This window comes from Myotis daubentonii, chromosome 13 (genome assembly GCF_963259705.1).
Source record: "Myotis daubentonii chromosome 13, mMyoDau2.1, whole genome shotgun sequence".
NCBI classification, from domain to species: domain Eukaryota; kingdom Metazoa; phylum Chordata; class Mammalia; order Chiroptera; family Vespertilionidae; genus Myotis; species Myotis daubentonii.
Window position 1 is genome coordinate 52,636,726 of NC_081852.1, and position 22,095 is coordinate 52,658,820.

The window sequence follows — 22,095 nt, forward strand, 5'->3', positions numbered from 1 at the left end:
CCTAAACTTTTGACTATTTATCCTCTCTCCTTTTGCTTAGTTTGTGAACTGCACATTTGTGTGTGGTCTCAAGTGCCTGTGCATGTTGGTCTAGGGTCAGAGAATAAGGGCTAATTCTGCCCAAGCTCTGTTTTCCACTTACTGCTTTAGGCTGGTGGTCAACTATTTCTCCTGGGCTGTTGCTACTACATGTAGCTAGAATGTGGTTACAGTACAGAGCAAGGACACTTGAAATAACATGAATCCACAAAAGGGGTTATGGACTGGAATTAATTTGAATCTGATTTATTTTTCCATATTCAGGTTATGGCTTTTCTACATCTGAAAAAAAATTTTTTAAAGATATTTTAAACATGGATATTTTGATAGGTTGTATAGCTCTAGTTTGCGTAATTCCAGATTATATTGTTGTTTCCTATTTGGCTGTTTAGCTTTTAAATAATATTAATAACAGTAGAAATAAATATTAAATTTCTAACAAACATTTGTCCTATATTTTAACATTTTTTAACATGACACCCTTTGAACGATGAACTTATTTTAATAATTAAGCTTTTATTCAATAGGATATTGAATTCTAGGAAAAATATAGCAGGAAAAGAGTTTTATAAAAGCTTTAGAGCCATACTGACTTTTTAAAAAAATAAAACCTTTCAAAACTTAATGAGTAACCTAAGTTGTTTAAATTGACTGTAGTCAGAATTTGTATGTTTTCATGTTTATGTTCTTTGCATTACAGGGGCAGAAAACGTTTTGTAAGTGAAGGAGATGGAGGTCGTCTTAAACCAGAGAGCTACTGAATATAAGAACTCTTGCAGTCTTAGATGTTATAAAAATATATATGTCTCTGAATTGTAAGAGTTGTTAGCACAGTTTTTTTGTTTGTTTTTAAACACTTGTTTTGGGTACAAGGCATTTCTGAAATTTTATAGACTTAAATTTAAGGGGAATTTTTAAAGGAAGTGTTTCCTTTTTTTTTTTTTTTTTCTTTTTTTTTTGATGGTGTAAAGGAGGGACAGAAAAGTAACCACTTCTTAAGTGGAGTGATCTCATAAGCTACCTTTTGTAAGTGCCATGTTTATGACCTAATCATTCCAAGTTTTGCATTGATGTCAGATTGCTATTCCTTTCTTTCAAGGACAGTGTTTTTGTAGTAAAATCACTGGTTTATACAAAGCTTTATTTAGGGGGTAAAGTTAAGCTGCTAAAACCCCATTTTGGCTGCTGCTGTTGAAATACTGTGCTTTGGGAGTAAAAAAAAAGTTATTTCTTTGTCTTAAAGAATTTTAAGAAAATGAGTTAGTCAGGAGACTTATTCATCTTTCCAGAGAACGTATTGATTGGTCTTAAAGACTAGACAGTTAAGTAAATGGTGGCTGGAACATTTATTTTTCTACAAAACTGGAAAAATGAACCCGGTTCTAGAAGAATGTATGACAAAATAAAACATGTGAAACAGTGTTGATTCTTTATTGGGAGTACATTTATTTTAGGTTTTTAAAAATACTTTTATTCATATAGCAAATAAAATCATATAAGAGAGTGCATTTGAACCTAGTGAATCTAAACTTTCTTACAAACTTTTATATCAAACATACACTAGTAATAATTTCTTTTACTATTATACTTGGGAAATGCATGCATACTTTAAAAAAGTTTTTATCTATAGCCTAATGAAATTTCTAAAATATATGTTACCTTTCATCATTCTCTTTTTTTGTTGTTGTTAACCCTCACCCAAGGATATTCTTTCCATTTATTTTTTTTTTTAATTTTTTTTGAGAGAGTGGAAGGGATGAAGGGAAGGGAAAAGGAAGGGATTAGCAAAAGAGAAGAGAAGAGAAACATCAATTGGTTGCCTCCTGAACACATCCCGACCTAGTAGGGTCCGGGGATTGAATTTGCAACCCAGGTACATGCCCTTGACTGGGAATTGAACCTGAGACCCTTCGGAGCCAAACCAGCCAGGGCCTTTTTTCATCATTAGTAAGTTCTATTACCAAATAATGTCTCAAAATATTATTCAAGAGACTCAAAGTTTTGCATTTATTCAGTGTCTGAGAAAATAGTTACCAATAAATAATTATCTGAAGAATAATCACATTTCTAACTTCTGTTGCAGAGCCTTAATTATTCAGGAAGGCCTTAAGGTCTGCTAATTTAAATTGTCTATTATTGATTGCAGCCAATCAACCAAGGATTATATTCAGAATTTACAAAGGTATTTTTGGGAATATATTTATTATAGGTTTCAGTACACTCTTGTAGGACCAACACTACAGATTGAATTTCATGTTTATCTCATGGGCTCTTTTAAATCCATGTTGTTTTCCATTTCTAGGGTTTTGATACCTGGATGATAAAGGTAGCCAGTAATTCATTAAGTCCTTGAAATCAGTATAATTAAAAGCTCATGTGAGGTTTCTTAAGTTTATTTTAAGAAATAGAGTTTTGTCATGACAGTAGGATCTAAGGCAAAATAGCCTTAAACATGATATGTCACACCAAGTTCATAAAAAGTTTTAAAAATTAGGTAATGTAAAAGTCCATCATGAACACTTAATGCAAGATTCGAATGTATCTCTAAATTCAGTTTTTAATAAACATTAAAAATTCTCTGAATATAAAAGTTGTATTTAGTCACTTATGCCTAAGAATGTTATCAGCTGTGCAATAGTAATGGTGAATACTAACTTAATTGGTAGTTCTAAAAACTTGGGTAAAAAAAACACAAGATTTGGGTTAGTTTGGTTAATGGCTTATATTCATTACAAACCATGCAAGTTTCATTAGTCTTGGGTATTTTATATTACCTATATGAATATCAGTTTTATTAACACATACTACTTTCAGCATACAGGTGGATTATTTTCTAGCTACTGTTAATAGTAAGGTAGAAGTGCTAAGTTATTCAGCGAGTCATTTGCTGTTGGTCCTTTTCTGCCATTTCTTGTTGGCGAATTGTTTCTTGTGCTGCTTGCTGCATTTTCTCCAGTTTTTCCATAGTTAGAGATTTTAAGGGTAAAAGTTTGGGTTTACACAGCACCATTGTGGTTATATCTTCCACAGACAACTGCCCTAAGTTTAAAAAGAAATAAGAATTTGATTGAGATAATCCAGTAGTTTGGCAGTTTAGATTTGCAGTTAGAATGAAGGTCTAAAAACTTAACCCATTATTAATGAAAATCTCTTGTTCTCATAGTCTACCCCTGTAACATTTCTAAATTTTATAAACATAAAAGCATTTAATGCTAGGGAGTTCATGAGGAAGACAAGTTTAAAACTTTATAGCTAAGATTCTAAGTCATATAAAGACACAAAAGATTTGGAAGAAATGCATAGTACCTAAAAATACTTACATAGTGAAGTATGGCATTAATTTAACACAAATATTTCAAATTCCTGAGTGTTTCACTGAAAATTTCAGCATTTCTTACTACTGTTTGATTTAGGTTTTTTTTGTTTGTTTGGGTTTTTTTTTTTTTACCCAGATTCAGACCTTATTTAATACTAGAGGCCCGGTACACAAATTCATGCACAAAGGTGGGGGGGAGGGACCACAGGAGGTTGGCCGCTGGCCCTGAGGAGGGAGCCGGCCCTTGGCCCCCCTGGGAAAGGGGCCATATCTGCCACCACCCACCCCTGGTTCCCTGTCCCAGCCGGGGCCTGGAGAGATGACAGTCGCCGGGCCAGGTGCGGAAGGAATGGACACTGGACGCCGCTGCCACTGTCGGTGCCCCGCCTCACCCCTCCTCCTCTCCTTGCCTCCACACCGCCACCACAGCAGGCGGGCAGCCCCTGGGGAAGGGAGAGGACAGGAGCAAGACAAACCCTTGTGTCAAGGGCTGACTTTCAATAGATCACAGCAAGGCAGCTGCTCTGCTACCTATGAAACCCCGACCCAGAGCAGGTCTCTATGAATGGTTTAGCACCAGGGGCCGATGGGGGCCGGCCAGACGGGGAGGGGCCGCAGGAAGGTGGCTGTGGGAGTGCACTGACCACTAAGGGCCAGCTCCTGCATTGAGCATCTGCCCCCTGGTGTTCAGTGTGTGTCATAGCAACTGGTTGACCAGGTGTTGCGGTCATTTGGTAGTAATGGTCGCTTAGGCTTTTTATATATATATATATATATACACACACACACACACACACACATATATATATATATAGAGAGAGAGATTATGGTGTATTACAGTGTGCTTTTTCATTAAGAATTTTGGTTGTAACCTGCAATCTTGAATATAACAGGCTTTCTAGGTTTAAGAAACAGTGCTTCATTTGTCATCCTTTTACTGGGAAAAATAAAGCGATTGATGGATAGTAAATGTGGGACACAGAACACAGTAGTTTCAGATTCTTAGCTATTGAGCCCACTATGAGACACTGCCTATTACTTTTTATGTTCCTATTATATCCTATCACTTAAGTAATTGTGATTTAAATACCTTGTTTTGGAAGAACTTCCCGGAACATGGACTTCACCTCTGCCATATCTGAATTGCTGGATTTCCTTCAAGAAGAAATCAATTATTAGTATTATTCAAGAATGAATTCCCAATGTATCGCATGAGACATTTCCATTGTAATTTAAGAAGTAAAATCAAATCCTTATAATAAACTACCTATCCTCATATAATTTCCCCCTTAATTTCTTGTGGATTTTGTAAATGAAACAAGGTTGAGCTAGTTCATATAAGCATCTAGATCTTGTCAACTTTCACTGGTTAATAGTGTTAATTGGAAGACTGCATATTCTAAATTTACACCCCCCCCCCCATTGAAAAATTGGCAGAAAAATTGGCACTTGTTTAGACAAAGATAATTATCTAGTAGATGTCAGCTGAGGAAAAGGGCATTTGTGTGCGGCCACCTTGGTTTACTGATAATATCTTCCCTGAATGATGGGTGACGTAAATAACATGACCATTTGGAAGGAGGTAAGAGGTAATTAAGGGAAAGGATGAGGTAGGAGGTAAACATTTCCTAACATTCTTGCTTCTCTCAATAGCTGGTTTCTACTTTAATCCTTTTGCTATAATGGCAAAAGGCATCCTAAGGATCAGTTACTGGCTGCACACTTTCAAGTTGTAAGAAAGTAGCAAACAGGTGAAATTGGCTCTTGAAGAACAGAAATGAGGTATGCTTACAGTTTGCTATTTTCCTCAATATAGAAATGCTATATGCTAAATACCAATGAATACCCTTATATGAGTATTTTGTGAATATCCTAGCATATATGCCATCTCTGGCTGATGACTTTTGTTCCCACTGTTACATCCCAGATTATAGCTTCGCTATACATTCAAGGTATTCTGGACGTAATTTGTAGCCTGATCCCTTTCCAAACAGGTGATTCTCCAGATAGTCCCACCCTTTTTGTAATATTTCACCATACCGATGCTGATGCAACCTTACCATGTGTCTTTCACAATATCACCACCACAGATTTATTATTTATAAAGTGGTGATGCTGGCTTGGTGCCTGCCTTAACCGCCCACTGCAAATGAGTTGTAATCAAATGAAGCTGCTTAGTTATTCCCACTCCACTTCTACTTTGACATTCCTGATAAAAGCTTCCTACTCTTCATTCACCAAGCCTCTTCCCCTCATTCAAATTCCTATTCCAGAACATCTAAGCAGCAATCTTACCACTATGCTGCTCTTTCTGGGAGTGAAGATGAAATGGGGGATGGACTAGAGAATAAAGCAAGCAACTCATCACTAATTGGAATCTGCGATAACTGCCTATGCAATTTCCTTAGAATGCATAGTTTTTCCTGCCACATTCTTTCCTTCTTGCACTTTGGCCTGCCAGTGGTAGGTACCTAGTAATCATCCCTACCCCCTCCTCCCCGCCCCCGCGGGTTATGTTGAAGGCTAGTAACACTACAGATACTTGATTACCCTAAATATAACTGAAACAACATAGCATCTCCATTACAGATATCAATGAAAATATTAACTACGCCCTTATTTGGGCCTAATGTGACAATGCTACTGAAAAGGAGATTATACCCTATAGATGTTGATAAATGTGAAGGAAATACATAACAGCTAAACATTTTTGTCACCAACTTTTTATCAAAATGCTAAACTGGTGGGTGAACAATACTAAACTCTTAGCTGTTTTATAGATTAGCAATGCCAGCCACCCGAAATTCAATCATTCCTTTGCTTTCTTTGGTATATACCTCTTTCACATCCAAATTCTGTCCGGAGGAAAATAATGACACTTGCTCCACCAAACCTTAGTTCTCAGTTTGACTAAGCTGCCATTGTTATGGAAAGGGTGTGGGCCAAAGGCCAGGTGTGGGGAAGATCAGTGCCATCACTTGCCTGGGTGGAATGCTTTACTAGGGTTGGTTCTTGTTCCTCGGTCCCCTTAGGCACTGGCAGGAGAGAAACAGGAAGGGAAGGGCTAAAATAAGCATGGTGGTGGCTGGATGGCCACATCGGCAAAGCTACACTGTCTTCATAATCAACTGCCCAGGGAGTCAGAGTAGGAAGGAGCATTAATTTCCTCCAGATGGCCTGCTACTAGCCAAACCTGGATGTTCTGTTAGGTGTAATATGGCCTAAGAAGCTGTGACTGCTCTAAGGGTACTTTCTCATTGGGAAAATGTGTGTAACAGACAGATGGGCCAAAGAAGAAACATGCCAGCTATGGCTGAAATTCATGTTTATCATAAAACTGCCACGTCATTCAATTCAATAATTATCTGTCTACCATGTGCCAGGCACTAGTAATTAGTGAACAAAAGAGACAAAAAACAAAAACTTTGCCCTTTTGGAGTTTGCAGACTAGAATAAGAGGAGAGAAATAATACAATGCTAGGAGATAGTACGTGATATAGAAAAAATAAAGGGATTTAGGAATGCTGGGGGTCATGCATTGCAGTTTAAACAGGAAAATCACTACAGCCTCATTAAGGTAAAAATCATTCTCATTTTGGTGTGTATGTTATGTCTTTTAAAATTGCAAAAAAAGTCAAAAGCCTGATAGTATCTGCAGTTAGAGAAGAGAAATGGGCCCGCTCTGTTGTTCGGTGGGTTTGTTGGTAGATTTCTTTTAGGATATTTTATAATAGCTATCAATATTTTGTAGTATTTACAAAAACTAAATACGTACATTTTCTTTGACCCAAACATTCTACTAAAAGTAATGAGCCCTAAAGAAACATAGCAGGGGTGGATGAAGATGTAAGAATAACAATGTTCATTAAAGCACTGCATTGATAAAATAAAATGTTCAGCAATGGATAAATGGGTAAATGTTCACCAATATGTCAAAGGTTACATTATGGAATAGCCATACAATGGAATCATATGGAACACCATGCCAGACTTTAACCCTTTGTACACCGTAAGTGTCTTTGTACGCAAGTGGTGGACCTTCCCCACACGCCGCGCACGTCTATAGCTGCAAGCCTCGCTTATCAACTCTGGTTGCCCAGTTTTAAAATCAGACTTGTTAGTGACATCTCTGGGTTTGTAAAGAAAATTATGGTAACTTAAATTCATAAATATTCCAGCTCATGTGGAAGAAATTCCAATATAGTCCCATTTTGGACGCATGGTAGTTAATTGGTTAAAATTGATACAGATTGTCAAGGCATTTTAAAACATGAAACTGCAGAAATAAAACTTACACTAATAGAACCTAAACTTTTACTGCTTAGAGAGAATGCAGTGTCAATCATTTTTTGAAGCTCTTGGTCTGGGTAATTAGAAAATAATCTGCTTCCTTTCCCCCCATGGTTCCTTTAGTTTGTACTTTCTCCTAGAGAATGGATGTTAAAAATCTATAAGGTGATTTAGTTTGGTAATCAAACTAAATTGCGGGTGTGGGACTAGAGCATTAAAGCATGCTTTTGAAGCTCAAGACTATATATCAGTGGCCTTCAAGTTTTATGCTTCCATAACCCCCACAGATTTTGAAAAACTAGGTAGATAAACTACTCTTTTACATATTTCTAAATTGACATAAATTTGTTATGTTTACTTCTAAAGGATATAATTTCCAGCATACTTAAAAATAACTTTTATATCAGTCTTTGAAAAATATACCCAGTATAATCTAAATATTAGAGTAGTTTGATAGCTACCATTATCCATTAACTAAAAAAGAATTTATTTTTTAGTTATTTTACATTGTTTTCTCCCTAGACCTCTTATTTCCATTCCACTTAATTTTATTTTAATATATTTTCATCATTGAACACATTTTAATTACCATCCTATCATACTTCTACAAAAAATATTTATAAATGTAAATGAAAAACTTAAAAAATATTCTGGATTGAGTTAAAATTAGTGAAAAATTGATCAAAACAAATTGCACATTAACAAAATGATTACTGAACATAAAAAATAAAGTTAATGGCTATATATCTGGTATTAAGCTTTGGATGTAAACACTGAAATTGAAAAGGATGCTGTTTTCTATGATGATGATTATTCTTTCAGAGTAGAAAATAAATGTAATATAAGAAGGAGAATTTGGGATCATGTGTGCCTATGCAAACAGATTTTTTCTTTCAACAAAGGTACTAAATGTCTGTAATGTGCCAGCCACAATTAAATGAGGGAGATACAGTGGATAAGAACCAATTCCTCTCCTTGAGGAATTTGGGGGAGGTGAGATGGAGGAGAAACCCAAGTAAATAAATAGGTACAATTGAACATAGTTTAAATTTAATAAAAGCATATCTGCTGTGCCTTAAGAAACCAAAACTATGAGTGACTTGGCTCAGGATGCGTGACAGTGGCTGGTCTCTTAAGAATCACTACACGACATTGGGTTAGTCCCAGAAGGATGAATGGGGGTTCACTATGAAGAGAGCTGGTTATGAGGCAAGGGGAAGGTGTTCTAGACAAAGTGAAAAATATGTTCAAAGAAAGAAGCATTAAAAAAAAAAAAAAAGCCCAGTTCTGGTTGGGTGGCTCAATTTGTTGGAGCATCGTCCCACATACCAAAAGGTTTAAGTCCCAGCTATGGCACATACCTAAGTTGCAGGTTTGATTCCCAGTCGAAGTGTATGCAGGAGGCAACTGATCAATGTTTTTCTCTGTCTCCCTCCCCTCCTTCCCTTCTCTCTGAAAAATCAATGAAAACATTCTAGGGTGAGGATTAAAAAGCCCCGCACAAAACTCAGTGTATGTACTGTGATGGGACTGGCAAGGTGGAGGCCAGTTCATGCTCAGCCTTGACCGAGCCAAGAGCTTGAAGTTCAGATTTAAACGTCCATCACCAATCCCCGTGTCCCCCTACACCTTTTGGGTGATAAGGAAATGATCAAGGATGACTGAGATTTCAAGCTAACATGTTTGAGTGGATGGTTGCAGGTATTAATGTAAGTTGGGAACACAGGAGAAAAAGGTTAGGAGGGAAAGGTAAAGACCATGAATGAGGTTCAGCCCCACTGAGTGTGGAAGTCCAATAGGAAAGTAAAAAGAACTGGAGGCCTAGAGAGTCAGTGCTACAGTAGTTTAAGCTACACACATGGATATACACTGAGTGGCCAGATTATTATGACCACCCCATCAGTACTTCGTTGGGCCACCTTTTGCCTTCAATACTGCGGCTGTTCTTCTTGGCATTGACTCCACAAGATGTTGAAAGGTGATGCGAGAAATCTGAAACCATGCCTGATGAATAGCACTGTCCAGTTCTGTGAGATTTGATGGTTGTGGAACCAGCTGCCTGATGGCTCTTTTAACTTCATCCCACAAATGCTCAATTGGATTGAGATCTGGTGATTGTGGGGGCCACCTAAGCAAGATAAAGTCTCCCTCATATTCTTGAAACCACTCCTGAACAATATGAGCACCGTGGCATGGCGCATTGTCTTGTCGGAAGAAGCCATCTCCACTGGGATACACCATCCACATGATAGGATGAACTTGATCAGCAATGATACTTAGGTATGTTGTGCTATTCAGATGTTTATAATGATCTGGCCCTCTAGCAACTTCAGCGCGAAATTATAGCTAATTTGCCTACAAATGTCAGGTTGTCATAATAATTTGGCCACTCAGTGTAATCTCACCTAAGAAGGATGTGGAAAGATGGCAGATGGTGGTAGGATTGGTGGTATAGAGTATATAGAGATCAGAGTATAGTGTAGTGTCTAAGAGAAGGACCTGGAGACAGATGAGTCATTTAAACAAATTAATTTTCTAGGCCTTAGTTTCATTGGTAAAATAAAGCTTATAATAGCATTGACTTAGTTTATTAAGAGAATTAATGGTAAGGCCATTAGACCAGTCCTTAGCACATGTAAAAGCTCAATAAATTTCAGTGACTCTTACTGTTATACCATTACAGTGTTGTCCTTAAATTGATACTTAGGAATAATAGCCTATTGACATGTATTAGCGTTATAGAGGCTTATTAATAAAACAGAATGAACCCGGCTAATGTGGCTCAATAGTTGAGCATCGACCTATGAACCAGGAGGTCACAGTTCCATTCCAGATCAGGTCACATGCCCGGGTTGCAGGCTTGATTCCTGGTGGGGGGTGTGCAGGAGGCAGCTGATCAATGATTCTCTCATTGATGTTTCTATCCTTCCCTCTCCCTTCCTTTCTGAAATCAATTAAAAGTATATATATTTATTTAAAAAACAAAAACAATGAAGAAAAACCTACAGGCAAGCAGGAACACTTTATAATTGTCCACTCATTCCTTCACACACTTTTTATCTTAAAAGTTATCTTAAAGGAAGAATACTTTCAATGCCTACAAATCTACTTTAGCTTCTTTCCTACAGTTTATCATGGTGGCTCTTAATTTTTAGTTTGCTTAAGAATAACAGAAGTGTTTTAGTACAAAATCATGTATTTTAACTACATAGATATTCAAAGGGATTTCTATAGTAATTTTGAAAAAATCTTTTACCCTAAGAGGTAACTTTTGAATTGAACTACTCATTTACTCACCCTCCATTGCATCCCCTCATACATAATTAAATTTAACAGACTCAAACCAGGTCTGTCTTGTCCAACATCAATAGCTGGTGAGTAGAGAAATAGAATTTGAACTCAAGCCTGACTCCAAAGCCTGGTCTCTTCAGTTTTCTCTCTGTGGGAATGGCCTGAAGATCCCCAAATGGATTTAATATGGTGCCCCATTGCAAGAACACCAACATTTAAGATAATAAGAGGAGAGTAGACTATAGAGTGTAGAAGCCAATGAAGGTTAAAGTAATATGATCTTCAATTTCTGCTGAAATGGGCAGTTTTGAAGCTACTAATTATCTTTGCAAAGGAGGATGAAAATAAAATGAATAGAACAAAAATCTCAAGATACAAATGTAAGTGCAGCATACTGACTAAAGCACTGCATTTTTTTCTCTTTAGTTTGAGAATTGTGTCAAAATCAGATTACTGTATGGCTCTAACGGAGGATTCAGCATTCCAGTTGTCCTGTTTGATACTACCCTGAAAGAAATTTAGCAGGAAAAAATACTGCTTTTTATTTGTGGTCTTTGTTTATAGCATTAGCATTATTTTTAAAAGATGCCACTGGAACTTTAAAATCGCAACCTTAATTAGAAATATGCTACACTTTAAAAGTTACAAGTTTTGTATTTTTTCTCACAGATACATGAACATATGATAAGCCCAAGATCATGGGTTAAAGAGCTAGACAAGACTATTAGCTTTAAATTGTAATCTAGTTTCATCTAGGCATCTGGAAAATGTAGGCTATAGTCATATAGGGGGCAGACAAAGAGAATAGATTACTAAAATCCAAATTCAATTCCTGGTAACGCAAAGCATCATATACTATGGATCAGAAATATCAAAATTAAAACATACTGTGGGTGCCAAAGCCAAGTCTTCGTTTCTAAAAATGCTCAGTACAGTATTTAGATATTTTTAAAACTGTCCTCCTAAGTCACACTAGTCTCCTCAATCCATTTTTAACCTTTGCGAGGTGCCCCAAGGAGCCATTCTGTAGGTCAATGTAGTTATCTTCCATATGTGCCTACCACTCCAACCAGCCATTAGCTCTTCATCATAATTCTTCTTATCCATCCATTAATTTATCTAAAACTTACCAGCTTATCCTAATTGTACAGGACCCCATTTTAAATGTTTGAATTTAAATGCTTCAGAGTATCTAGGATTCCAAGTATTTTAAATAAGCTTCGACAGTAAAATCCAATTTATCATTTAAAACAAGTTTGTACTGGAGTTTCTCTTCTTTGTTTCCTTTGTTTTCTAAGTATCATGTTTATACCTTAAATAGTTTACAGGACTGTATTCTGGATGCTCTAGTGCTGTGTGACCTTGAATACATTGTGTAACCAATTGGAGGTCTGATTTTCTCATAGAAAACATGTTTAGTATGTGTCCTGGGTTTCAAAGTTTAAGTGGAAAGTGGATATAAAAGTGCTTAGAAATATTGTTTGACCCTTATTATCCTAGGTCTGATTTTCATATTGCTATAATAAAGGATTTGCTCGATTTTCAGTTAAGTACCTTTCTACACTAAACATTCTTTGAGTCCTCATTAGCACCATGGTAACTATAAGACAATATGAAGGTGTTTTCCATTTAAAATCAGTTTTACTTATTTATTTTTCAAGAGCATGTGCTGGCAAATGTGTTCTTAAATATATATATATATATATATATATATATATATATTAATATAGTATATATTTTATTACTTTGGACTAATACATTCTCACATTACAAAGGCAATTTAGTACAAGAATCTTTTTTTGATATTTGAATATTAAATATATTTTTAAAAATATAATAAAGCAAACCTATTTCATAATATAGTGCAAGGTAGAAAAAATATGGACAAGTTTTTAAGTTGGCGGCACAAGTGGAAACCTTCAAAACTATCATTAAGGGGATAGAAGCTTGGTGTACATAAGTACCTATCTTGAATTTCTGATGAAGGTGACAAGTCACCTGTTGCCTAACTAGATAAGTAAATGCACCTGAAATATGGCAAAAAGAAAACATTGCTTAAGCATTCTGAGATTCTCAACCAAAGTACCAATCATGTTTTCATGTAAGAGACACAGAAGTAATAAACTTGGTTCTATCTAGTTAAATGTTTTGCTGGCTTGCTAAATGCTTAAAAATTATTTGAACCAATGTTTAAAAAGCAGGATATGTTACCTAAAGGGGTGGGGAATCTTTTTTCTGCCATGGGCCATTTGTATATTCATAACATCATTCACTTAACATATATTTATGTTGCTATGAAAAAAGCTCCTAGATGTAATGAATTTGGAGTCCTGCCTGTGTGCCTTCACAGGGCCAGACCAAATGATTTCACAGGCCTTATTTGGCCCCACTCCTGCTTTAAGTAAATTCAATCTGGCTAGTTCAGGTTGTGGATGGGGGTAGCAGGACTGGGAGGAAAAACAGCAAAAATGTTTATCTTTTGTCTTATTCAAGACTTGTGGTTGACTTAATAGATGGATTTTCAAAAGCAGATTTATGAATGTGAGCTAACATGAGAAAAAGGTACAAGAGGGAGCCCCAAAAGAAAGTGTTTTTCAGCAGACACAATGTAGTAATGCTCACGGAATGGCTGCCCACATGCTAGCTGGGTGCCTAATTTGGTTTGATAATGCTCATCTGGAGATGCCAAATAACTTCATATGTCATGTAGTTGGAAGCCATATTCTGTTCTGTTCTGCTATCTGGCATCTGCTGGTAGAAAAATGTTGCAACATGTTTCAATTTAGCTAATGACTCCAGACTCATGGGAATGAAATGTGTGGTGTCTAGCTTCTGGAATGTGCCTAGGCCTAAGAACAGGAACTGTTCTTCTTGGGTGAACCTGGATGATGGCATTGGTTCTGGTATACTCCAGTAGCAGACATTATTAAGTTAGTAGAAAATGACACAACATCCTACTCATGCAAAATGTCTTTTTCTAATAATTTTTGCCATTTTAAAATTCAGGACTAGAAAGTGGTCCTAAAAATGTTATTAACCTTTTAAAAAGGTATTTGAAGAATTTCTTACATTCTCAGCATCTGAGATATACAGCTATTTCAACAGTATACAAGGAAGGAGAAAAATTTGATAATTTCTTCAGTATTTGATCCTCACCTGCATCAAAATCCCCTGGACCATTATTAAAAGTAGATTTTTTTGGAGGCTTCCCCAGACTCTCTGAATCAGAATCTCTGCTTATTTTATTAAGAGCCCCATATTAAACTTGGAGAACCACTGTCTTAGATTCATTATTACTCAATAAATTCATGCCCATGTGCCCAAATTGGACTGCTTTAGAAGTTATTAATAATAACTACCACACACTGACTACATACCATGTGCTATACACTAAGTAAAACACTTTATATATAGTTGAGTCATTCTGTTCAACAATCCTAAGGGGTTTTATAGCTCTATTTAATAGGTGATAAACTGTCCAAAGTCACCAGCTAGTGAATGGCCCTGTTCCGGAAACCCAGATCTGATTCTAAAATCTGTGGTCTTAATTGGTATATTCTTTTGCCTTACTTGAATATGAAGTCAACTTAAAATTATTTCAGTCCCACATGAGCAAAATTCCTTCTCCACAAAAGAAGTGACTGATGGAGTACATTACTAAACTTTCAATTTCTGCCCTCCCAGAGCATTTCCTTCTGCTCCCTTAAGTGCATTTTCTTCCTTTCACTTATCTTTAATGATCAAAAAATAAGTCTAGGATATGAGAACTACTGAGCTTGGCAGTTTTGGGAGTTTTTCTCATGATCATCAAGCAAATTCTGGAAGTACGTCTCTATCCATTGGGCAGAAAATTTTCCTAATGTACCATTAAGTATAATCTTGATTTTGCAAATTTTCATAGGCTTCGATGAATGTTACCAAAAAGCTATCACAGAACACCAAGACCAATTAGGACTTGCAAGAGAATTTCAGGGGGAAAAATAACATTGCCTAAATTGAAATGTGGTCAGATGGCCAGCAGTTGCCTCAATATCTGCTTTGGTAACATCAAGATTCATTTGTATATGAACTGCAGGGCCCACACATCTTTCATCAACAGAACTTGGAGAGCCATGAGTTGAAATTCAAAAACTATGCTGACATCAGTACACTTTGCTGCGGATTACATTGCGTCAGCTCCAAGTGTAGGAAAAATAGCAACATTTAATAAAGGCAGGCAGTCAATCTTGCCAGTCCAGGGCACTAATGCATACTCCACACATACAGGAGCATTAAATACTAAACTGTAAGACACCACAGAAAGATGCATGTGCTGAGAAGTGGAATGAATTCAACTCATGGCAGGGGTAGATGTAGCTGCATTTGGGAAGGAGTAATCATGATTGGAAAAGTATGAATACTGTAAAGTATGCTCGAAAAAAAATGTTTAGTAGAATCTAATCAAGTCTGTAGACCAACTTCTGATTTACAAGAGTCAAAGACCCTGGCCTGAACTCTTCAAAATGCCAGTGTAACAAGGAAAAAAAAAAAAGGAACTATTCTACATTAAGGCTAAAGAGTTACAATATCCCAGTACAACATAGGAACCTTGACTGAATCCTGATTCTTTCTTTGCCAGGGGAGTGGAGGAAAAGACATTCTTAGGTCAAATGAGAAAATTTACATGATGGATTTTAAATAGTACAGAATTATTAATTTCCTTCGTTGTGATAATGATATCATGTTTTGCAGAACTTTATAAATCTTGGGAAATACATGCTGGAAATTTTAGGGCATCTACTTAATATTAGGTGTCTGCAACCTATTCCCAAATGGTTCAATGACAATGAAAATGTGTGTGAGAAGGGATGAAATAAATATGGAAAAATGTTAACATTGGACCTAAGTGAAGGGTATATGACTGTTTATTGTAATTTTTCAACGTTTTAAATTTTTGAATATTTATTTTAATAATAAACTTGGGGAGTAGCTCATGTTGGCAAGTCTTCAGAGGGGAAACCTAAGGAAGGTTGACTAGTAGGGACTATGCTGAACTTCTGATAAACTGAAGTTCTAAAAAACTTTGCTGGCAATATCTTGGGCATCCAGGAGACATCTCAAAATTCAAACTTTCAGTAAATACTTACCAAAATACCATGTGCAGGATAAAATGACAGGAAGACGAACCTGATACAAACCATTCTATTTAGGCATAAACGTAGTAGTGAAACTAAGAACATAAGCAGCTCTTTTATATAAAATAGAGGTTGTCATATAAGAGGTACTAAGAGTGCTAAGTAAGCTCAGAGAAAATTACTTCCTGCTGGGGAAAATCTGGAAACACAGCTCCAAGGATAACCAGGACATGAATACAGAATCACAAAATGTAGGCGCTTCAGTGATTAACCTAGGAAGAATTGAGTAGTTCATTTTGGCTGGGATATGAGTACTAAGGAAGTAGAAATTAAGAAGGTAGGTTTGCACCCTTGTTGACTGGCTGGGTAAAACCGATTTTCAATTTACCTGAAAGTTCTCCGGGTCTTTTTCCTTTGCAGCTTTAGGCATCCAACCCGGTATCACCAAAATGACTGACAATTTTTTATTCGAGCCTAGTGAAGGAACTACATGAGATAGTGAGTGACAACTCTTGTAAAGCGTCACATATACTAATACTGTGTGTATATATGTATATATACGTTTTTTTCACAAGCATTAAATTCTTTAATAAACCGCAGACATGCAGAATTCGGACGTAAAACCTTCATCCAGAACCGCAATCAGTGCTTACAGATCCTCAAGAGAGGAGAAAAAAAGAAAAGGGAGAAAATTCAAAATATGAAGGAGGCGGGGAAATAAGACTTAGAAGGGTTGCTGCCATGGTGGGGGACCGTCCTTTTCCTTTTTAGCGAGGAATGGAAAATGATTTCGTCAAGCTCCCTAATTCTTCGTCCTCCAAAGGTCAGGGGGTGAAAGTACTTAACAGGAACTTGCGGAGGCGTGGTCAGGAGCTGGGAGCGGGAGTGAAGGGCTCCGCCTGAGGCCCGCGCCCTGGCCCCTCGGGAGAGGGCTGGCCGCAGCGGGGCGAGGGGGCCGGGGGAGCGGCCTCGCCCCACAGAGAGGCGGAGGGAGGGCGGGCCGCCGCCTGGCCAGCCCGGAAAGAAAAGCTGCTTCCAGCGGAAGCAACTCAAGGCCCGGCTCGCCTCCGCGGCGCTCTGTCTCCCAGGGACCGTCGGGCCCAGGCCTGCATCACAGGGGGAGGCCCAGGGACACCCACATCACTTCACGACTCCAGTCGGAATGGGCACTCTCGGGGCCCCGGGGGCGCACGCGGTTCCCACTCTTCCACCTTGACCCCATTCAGAAGTGCCAAACGCAACTTCCGGGCAGGACAGGGATTTTCAGAGCCCTGAACTCTTGTCCACATAGGTAAGTGACCAGACGTCCCAGCAAACTAAGGGCCAGGACACCTGCTCCCTCCTCGCCCCCATCCCAGGCAGCTAGTCCGGAATGTTAATGAACTTGCCTAACATGGGATGTCTGGTCACCTTTGGTCCCATTATGGGTCTACTTACAGATGCTTCTCTTCCCAGACCGCTTAGCTGTTGCCAGGGCAACGGAGGGATAGGACGAAGGGAAAACTACGTCACACAGGAGACGGGAGGCCCGTAAACTCCCGTTGCCATGATCAGTTATGGCTGCCTGGGCTTCAACGGTACCTTCCTATTGGGTGTTGTCTCTACCCCGCTGGAGGCTTACTTTGTGACCCGGCGAGCTCGCGGCGCCCAGCGGGCGGGAGAGGGCGTGGAGGAGCAGAGGAGAGGGAAAGGGCGGGGCGAGGAAAGCTGAAGCCGAAGGCTGCTTCTGATTGGGTAGCGTCGCTGGCGCTGGCGCCTCGTTCTGATTGGGCAGCGTCGGTTTCCCTTGCCCCGCCTGACTTTCTTCCCCAGCCCGTGAGCGGCCGGCGCCGGAGGGGTGGGGCGGGGTGGTAGGAGCGAAAGTGTGGCGGGGCGGGCGGGGCGGGGCGAGTGGGGGAGGGGCGGGGCGGGGCGTGTGGGGGAGGGGCGGGCGGGGGGCGGCGGTTGGGCAGCGTCTCTTCTAAGGAGGAGGAGGAGGAGGAAGGAGGGCGAGCGAGTGAGCGAGCGAGGAGGATGGCGGAGTCGGGGCTCCTGACGGTAACTTGGGGCCGCTGAGGCGGGAGGGTGTCTGTAAGTCGGGTTTTCCTGCCTCCCTTCCTGCCCGTCGGGCGGTCGGGCTGTTGGTAGGGGGAGGCCCCGCGCGTCCTGACTGGCGCGAGCCGACGGGGCCGGGGCGAGGCCCCAGGGGCCGGGGCCCTGGGAGGCGCCGCCGCCGCGGCTTTCCTGGGTGCTGTCGCCGGGAGGGCTGGGCCCTTGGACCGGGCTCTCCGTGCAGGGACCGCGGCCGGGCGCCTAGAGCGAGCCGGCCGGCTCTGACAGCGACCGGGGCCGGGCCTGCGGTGGCGGCGGGCGGCCGGGACAGCGCCCGGCGAGGGCGAGGGCGAGCCGGCGCGAGGGCGCGGGCCGGGGGCGCCGGGAGAGCGGTCCTGCTCCCCTCGGCTCCCGGAGCCGCCGGGTCGGGCTGTAGGGAGACCGTGGGCGCCCAGAGGGCGTGTAACGCTCGGCGGGGTCCCTGGCGCGGCGGTAGTGACTCGGGGCGGGGGTCTTTCCTTGCCGCCTCCCCAGAGCCCACCGCGCTCTCCTCGCCCCCTCCCTCCCCCCGTGGGGGAGCGGTGAGGAGGTTTGGGTGTGTTGCCAGGTGAAGCGAGTTGTAGGCATTCAAGACTGCTCCGTCGGACATGCCTGATGGAAGCAACCTCTTTCGCGGTAGCTTTTAGAGACAGAGGAAAAGTACTCCCCCCCAACTCAACACTAGGTTTCGGGACAGAACGAACCCCCCAGCCCCTCAGCATCCATTGTTTTGTATCATCCTCCTCCCCCGCCTCACGTTTAGGTAAGAAGAATAATGACTCCAAACCATTAATTGCACCCGCCCCCCCCCCCACCCGCCATCAGCAGCGGGTGTGTGTTATTGTGTTCGTGTGGATTTACAAACAGGTGGAATGAATACGGATTCGGGGGCTGGAAAGATTTTTAAGCTTTCAGCCCCTTACAGTTACCGATTTGATTTTGTTGTCTGTTGCTTTGTATCATAATGGGGGTGATGAGAATAAAAGAGGAAGCAATGTTTTGCAACCTACCCAAAGCAGTGTTTTCTAAGTCTCTGGGGATGCTGAAGCAAAAGTGGGTTGCAGATGTGGACTGTATAGTATTTGCCTTCACCCTAACTAGCAGCAGGCTATAAGCTTATTTATATTTGGGCAATTTTGTACATTTCTTAAATGTCAGCAGTTTCTAGTATCTACCCAGAGGGATTGTTGTATCTAAAACTTATTTTTGTTATGTTTTTCAGAGTCCCAGGGTACACTTGTGTAACCAAGTATTTTTGTATCTAAATGAAGGGTCAATACTGAAACATTATCTTTATTTTAAAGACCTCAGTTTATTAATGTACTAATCTCTAGACTTCCACGCCATAATCCTTCTGTTACGTTGTATTTGAAGAAATTTAGCTATTGGGTACAATTTGTAACATTCACAAAGCTTACATTTATAGTTTGAATTTATCTTGTTAAGGTTTTTCTATGTGACAAGGATTTTGAGGAATGAAGTATGTAAATGACCATTCCTACCTATGGAAGTTAGATTGAATATAAGCCTTTTAAATACTTATTTGGACATAAGGTACACCATACTGTACTTTTAATTCATTATGATTATACATTTGAAAAATAGACCACAGACAAATAAAGGCTTTGTCTAATGTTTGTAACTTTAAAATGGCTTAAAAGTAATATAAAGCTCTAACGTAAAACTATAATAATCATTTTTTTCAAATTTTGAGAAATAATTGACATACATCACTGTATAGGTTTAAAGCATATAGCATGGTTTGGTTTATATATATTGTGAGATGATTACCATAACAGGTTTGGGTAACATCCATCTTCTCATATAGATATAACAAAAAGAAAAGAAAAAAAAAAGAAAACAAGGAAATATTTCTCCTTGTGATGAGAACTCTTAGGGTTTGCTCTCAGCTTTCCTGTGTATCATACAGCGGTGTTAGCTATCGTCATCATGTTGTACATTACATCCCTAGTACTTACTTATTGTGTAACTGGAGGTTTGTACCTTTTAACTACCTTCCTCCTGTTCCCCTCCCCCCTCCTCCTCCTCTGGTAACCACAAGTCTGATCTCTTTTTTTATGTTTTTGTTGTTGTTAGTATGTTTTGTGTGTTGTTTTAGATACCATATCTAAGTGAGATCATCCAGTATTTGTCTTTCTCTGACTTGTTTGCCTTCAAGGTCAATTTATGTCCCAAATGGTAGGAATGCCTTGTAAACTATATTCTTGAAATGCCAGTTTTGAGATATGGACCTTGCCTGTATCTAAGGTTCCTGCTTTTCCCCCCAAGATATTTGTTCAGTTTTTTGAAGAAACAACTACATTTATGTCAGGTTGGCATTTGTTTTCTGATCTCATTGTTAATATAGTTTTCAAGTGTTTAAAATTTTCTCTTATTTTTTTATAAATTGTTTTGCATTAAAGAGTGCTATTAAGAGCTACATTAATAGCTTGTAGCTGGATAATTTTTTAGTTTTTAAACTACCATATTCAGAAATTTCATCAAAGCTGTGTTTTGATAATTGTAGCAAGAGTTATATTAATATTTTGTGAACTACAACCCAGTCAGAAATTTGAAACATTTCACTTTTCAAAAGAAACAGCAAAATTATAAACTCTTTTGACTTGCTGGAATTAATGCTTTTTAAACACTACTATTTCTTCAGTGTCTTGGAACAGGGCTTGTTCCACGTTCAGAGAGCCATAAACTGGAATTCTCTGTAAAGTATTCCCAAAGATGGTTTCTGAATAGCTGCTAGTATATTATTTTGCCTTGGCTTACCTGTGTGGATTATGGGGGAAGGGTGGATAAAATTGGAATTCTTTGTTATTTGGGCAGTTAATTATGGTCATATTGGTTTTGAAGATATGCTAAATTATCAATATCTGTAATGTAATTTAGTATTTCTGTAGGACTTGTTCTTTAAACAATTTAAATTTTTAGATTTTTTTTCTAGTAAGAAGATATTTAAAATATATAAAAATAATCTGTTGTGTTTTTGACTAGAAAATATACTCTAACCTGTATTTGCAGATATGAGCATTGATATATTTTGGAGGTTGAAGATTAAATAAAATAATATATCTTTATAATTCAATTTACTATATCATTCGTGTCTGAAAAAGCATAAAATCAATACTTATAACAACAAAACAAAGCCAAGTCCAACACATACGCCCCTCCAAAACAATAAAAACCAAACAAGTTGACCCACAAGTCCTTTAGTGAGTCTGAGGTTTTTATAGCTTGGTTTTGATGAAAGTATTCTTGAAGTAGTTTATATTATAAAATATCAATTAGGAGAGGAAATTTAGATATAAAATAAGCACTTGGACATTTCCTAGTAAGACTAGTAGGAAATTGGTAAATATTTTGTGAGTAGATGAATTAGATAGAAATTGGCTATAATACTTAAAATACATTAAGTATTTTTATGTGGTACTTGAGAAGTGAGTATTACAGGCATGAAATTGATATTTTTTGTTTATTGTTAGGCTTACGTTTTATGCATTATTTTATGCATGGGCATTTTATAATTTAAGGCTAAATCTTTCATATATATGTATATGTATATTCTGTTATCCCTATCTCTGAATTTTACTTGTTACACTGCATCAAATTTATGCCCTATAGATCTTTCTGGAAATATTTTCTCTCGTAATATAGTGGTCAAAATTTTGTATTTTTCTACCTCTCTGTCTACACTTTTAAAATCTGAAAAGTGTAAGTTACAATCTCTGGTGTGCTTGAACTTAATATATTATAGAGTGTTCTGCAATATAATTATCATCAGTGTAGGTTGGGAAGAAGATGCATAAGTCTGAGAAACTGATTTATGTTCTAAAATATGTAGTTGAATTATTTTAGGGTAAACTAATGTTTACTATATCTTTGTTGGGTATTTTCCCCTGGTTTGCAACTTTTTATCAAATCAAAATTTCTTACATGTGAAAAGCATATTCTAATGACAAAGGG

General features: G+C 38.7%; 3 protein-coding genes across 16 annotated transcripts in view; 2 read left to right on the forward strand and 1 right to left on the reverse strand.

The window, feature by feature from the left end:
* The window catches only part of PDCD4 (programmed cell death 4), a 28,995-nt gene extending 27,523 nt beyond the window's left edge, over window positions 1-1,472 (forward strand). For all 5 annotated transcript variants that reach the window (XM_059661365.1, XM_059661366.1, XM_059661367.1 and 2 more), the window contains one exon: window positions 740-1,472. In XM_059661365.1, coding sequence (XP_059517348.1) covers window positions 740-800 — 61 coding nt within the window. In that variant the 3' untranslated portion in view covers window positions 801-1,472. The remainder of the gene's footprint in view (window positions 1-739) is intronic.
* BBIP1 (BBSome interacting protein 1) lies at window positions 966-17,712 on the reverse strand. 7 transcript variants are annotated; one of them, XM_059661371.1, is made up of 4 exons: window positions 17,672-17,712; window positions 16,439-16,536; window positions 4,446-4,510; window positions 966-3,078 (listed from the first exon to the last, which is right to left on the reverse strand). In XM_059661371.1, exons 3-4 carry the CDS (start codon window positions 4,489-4,491, stop codon window positions 2,912-2,914), a joined length of 213 nt encoding a protein of 70 aa, XP_059517354.1. In that variant the 5' UTR covers window positions 4,492-4,510; window positions 16,439-16,536; window positions 17,672-17,712; the 3' UTR covers window positions 966-2,911. The 7 variants fall into 7 exon arrangements, 4 of the variants coding, with proteins under 4 accessions (XP_059517354.1, XP_059517353.1, XP_059517355.1 ...); XM_059661370.1 differs by lacking the exon at window positions 17,672-17,712 and adding an exon at window positions 17,488-17,665; XM_059661372.1 differs by lacking the exons at window positions 16,439-16,536; window positions 17,672-17,712 and adding an exon at window positions 5,769-5,775 and having other exon boundaries at window positions 4,446-4,507.
* SHOC2 (SHOC2 leucine rich repeat scaffold protein) overlaps window positions 17,135-22,095 on the forward strand; it is a 58,841-nt gene continuing 53,880 nt past the window's right edge. For 2 of the 4 annotated variants that reach the window (XM_059661361.1, XM_059661364.1), the window contains exon 1: window positions 18,046-18,087. The gene's annotated coding sequence lies outside the window, so the exon portion shown is untranslated. Of the gene's footprint in view, window positions 17,342-18,045; window positions 18,088-18,295; window positions 18,884-22,095 lie in introns of those variants that run through there. The other 2 variants (XM_059661362.1, XM_059661363.1) reach the window with 2 other exon arrangements.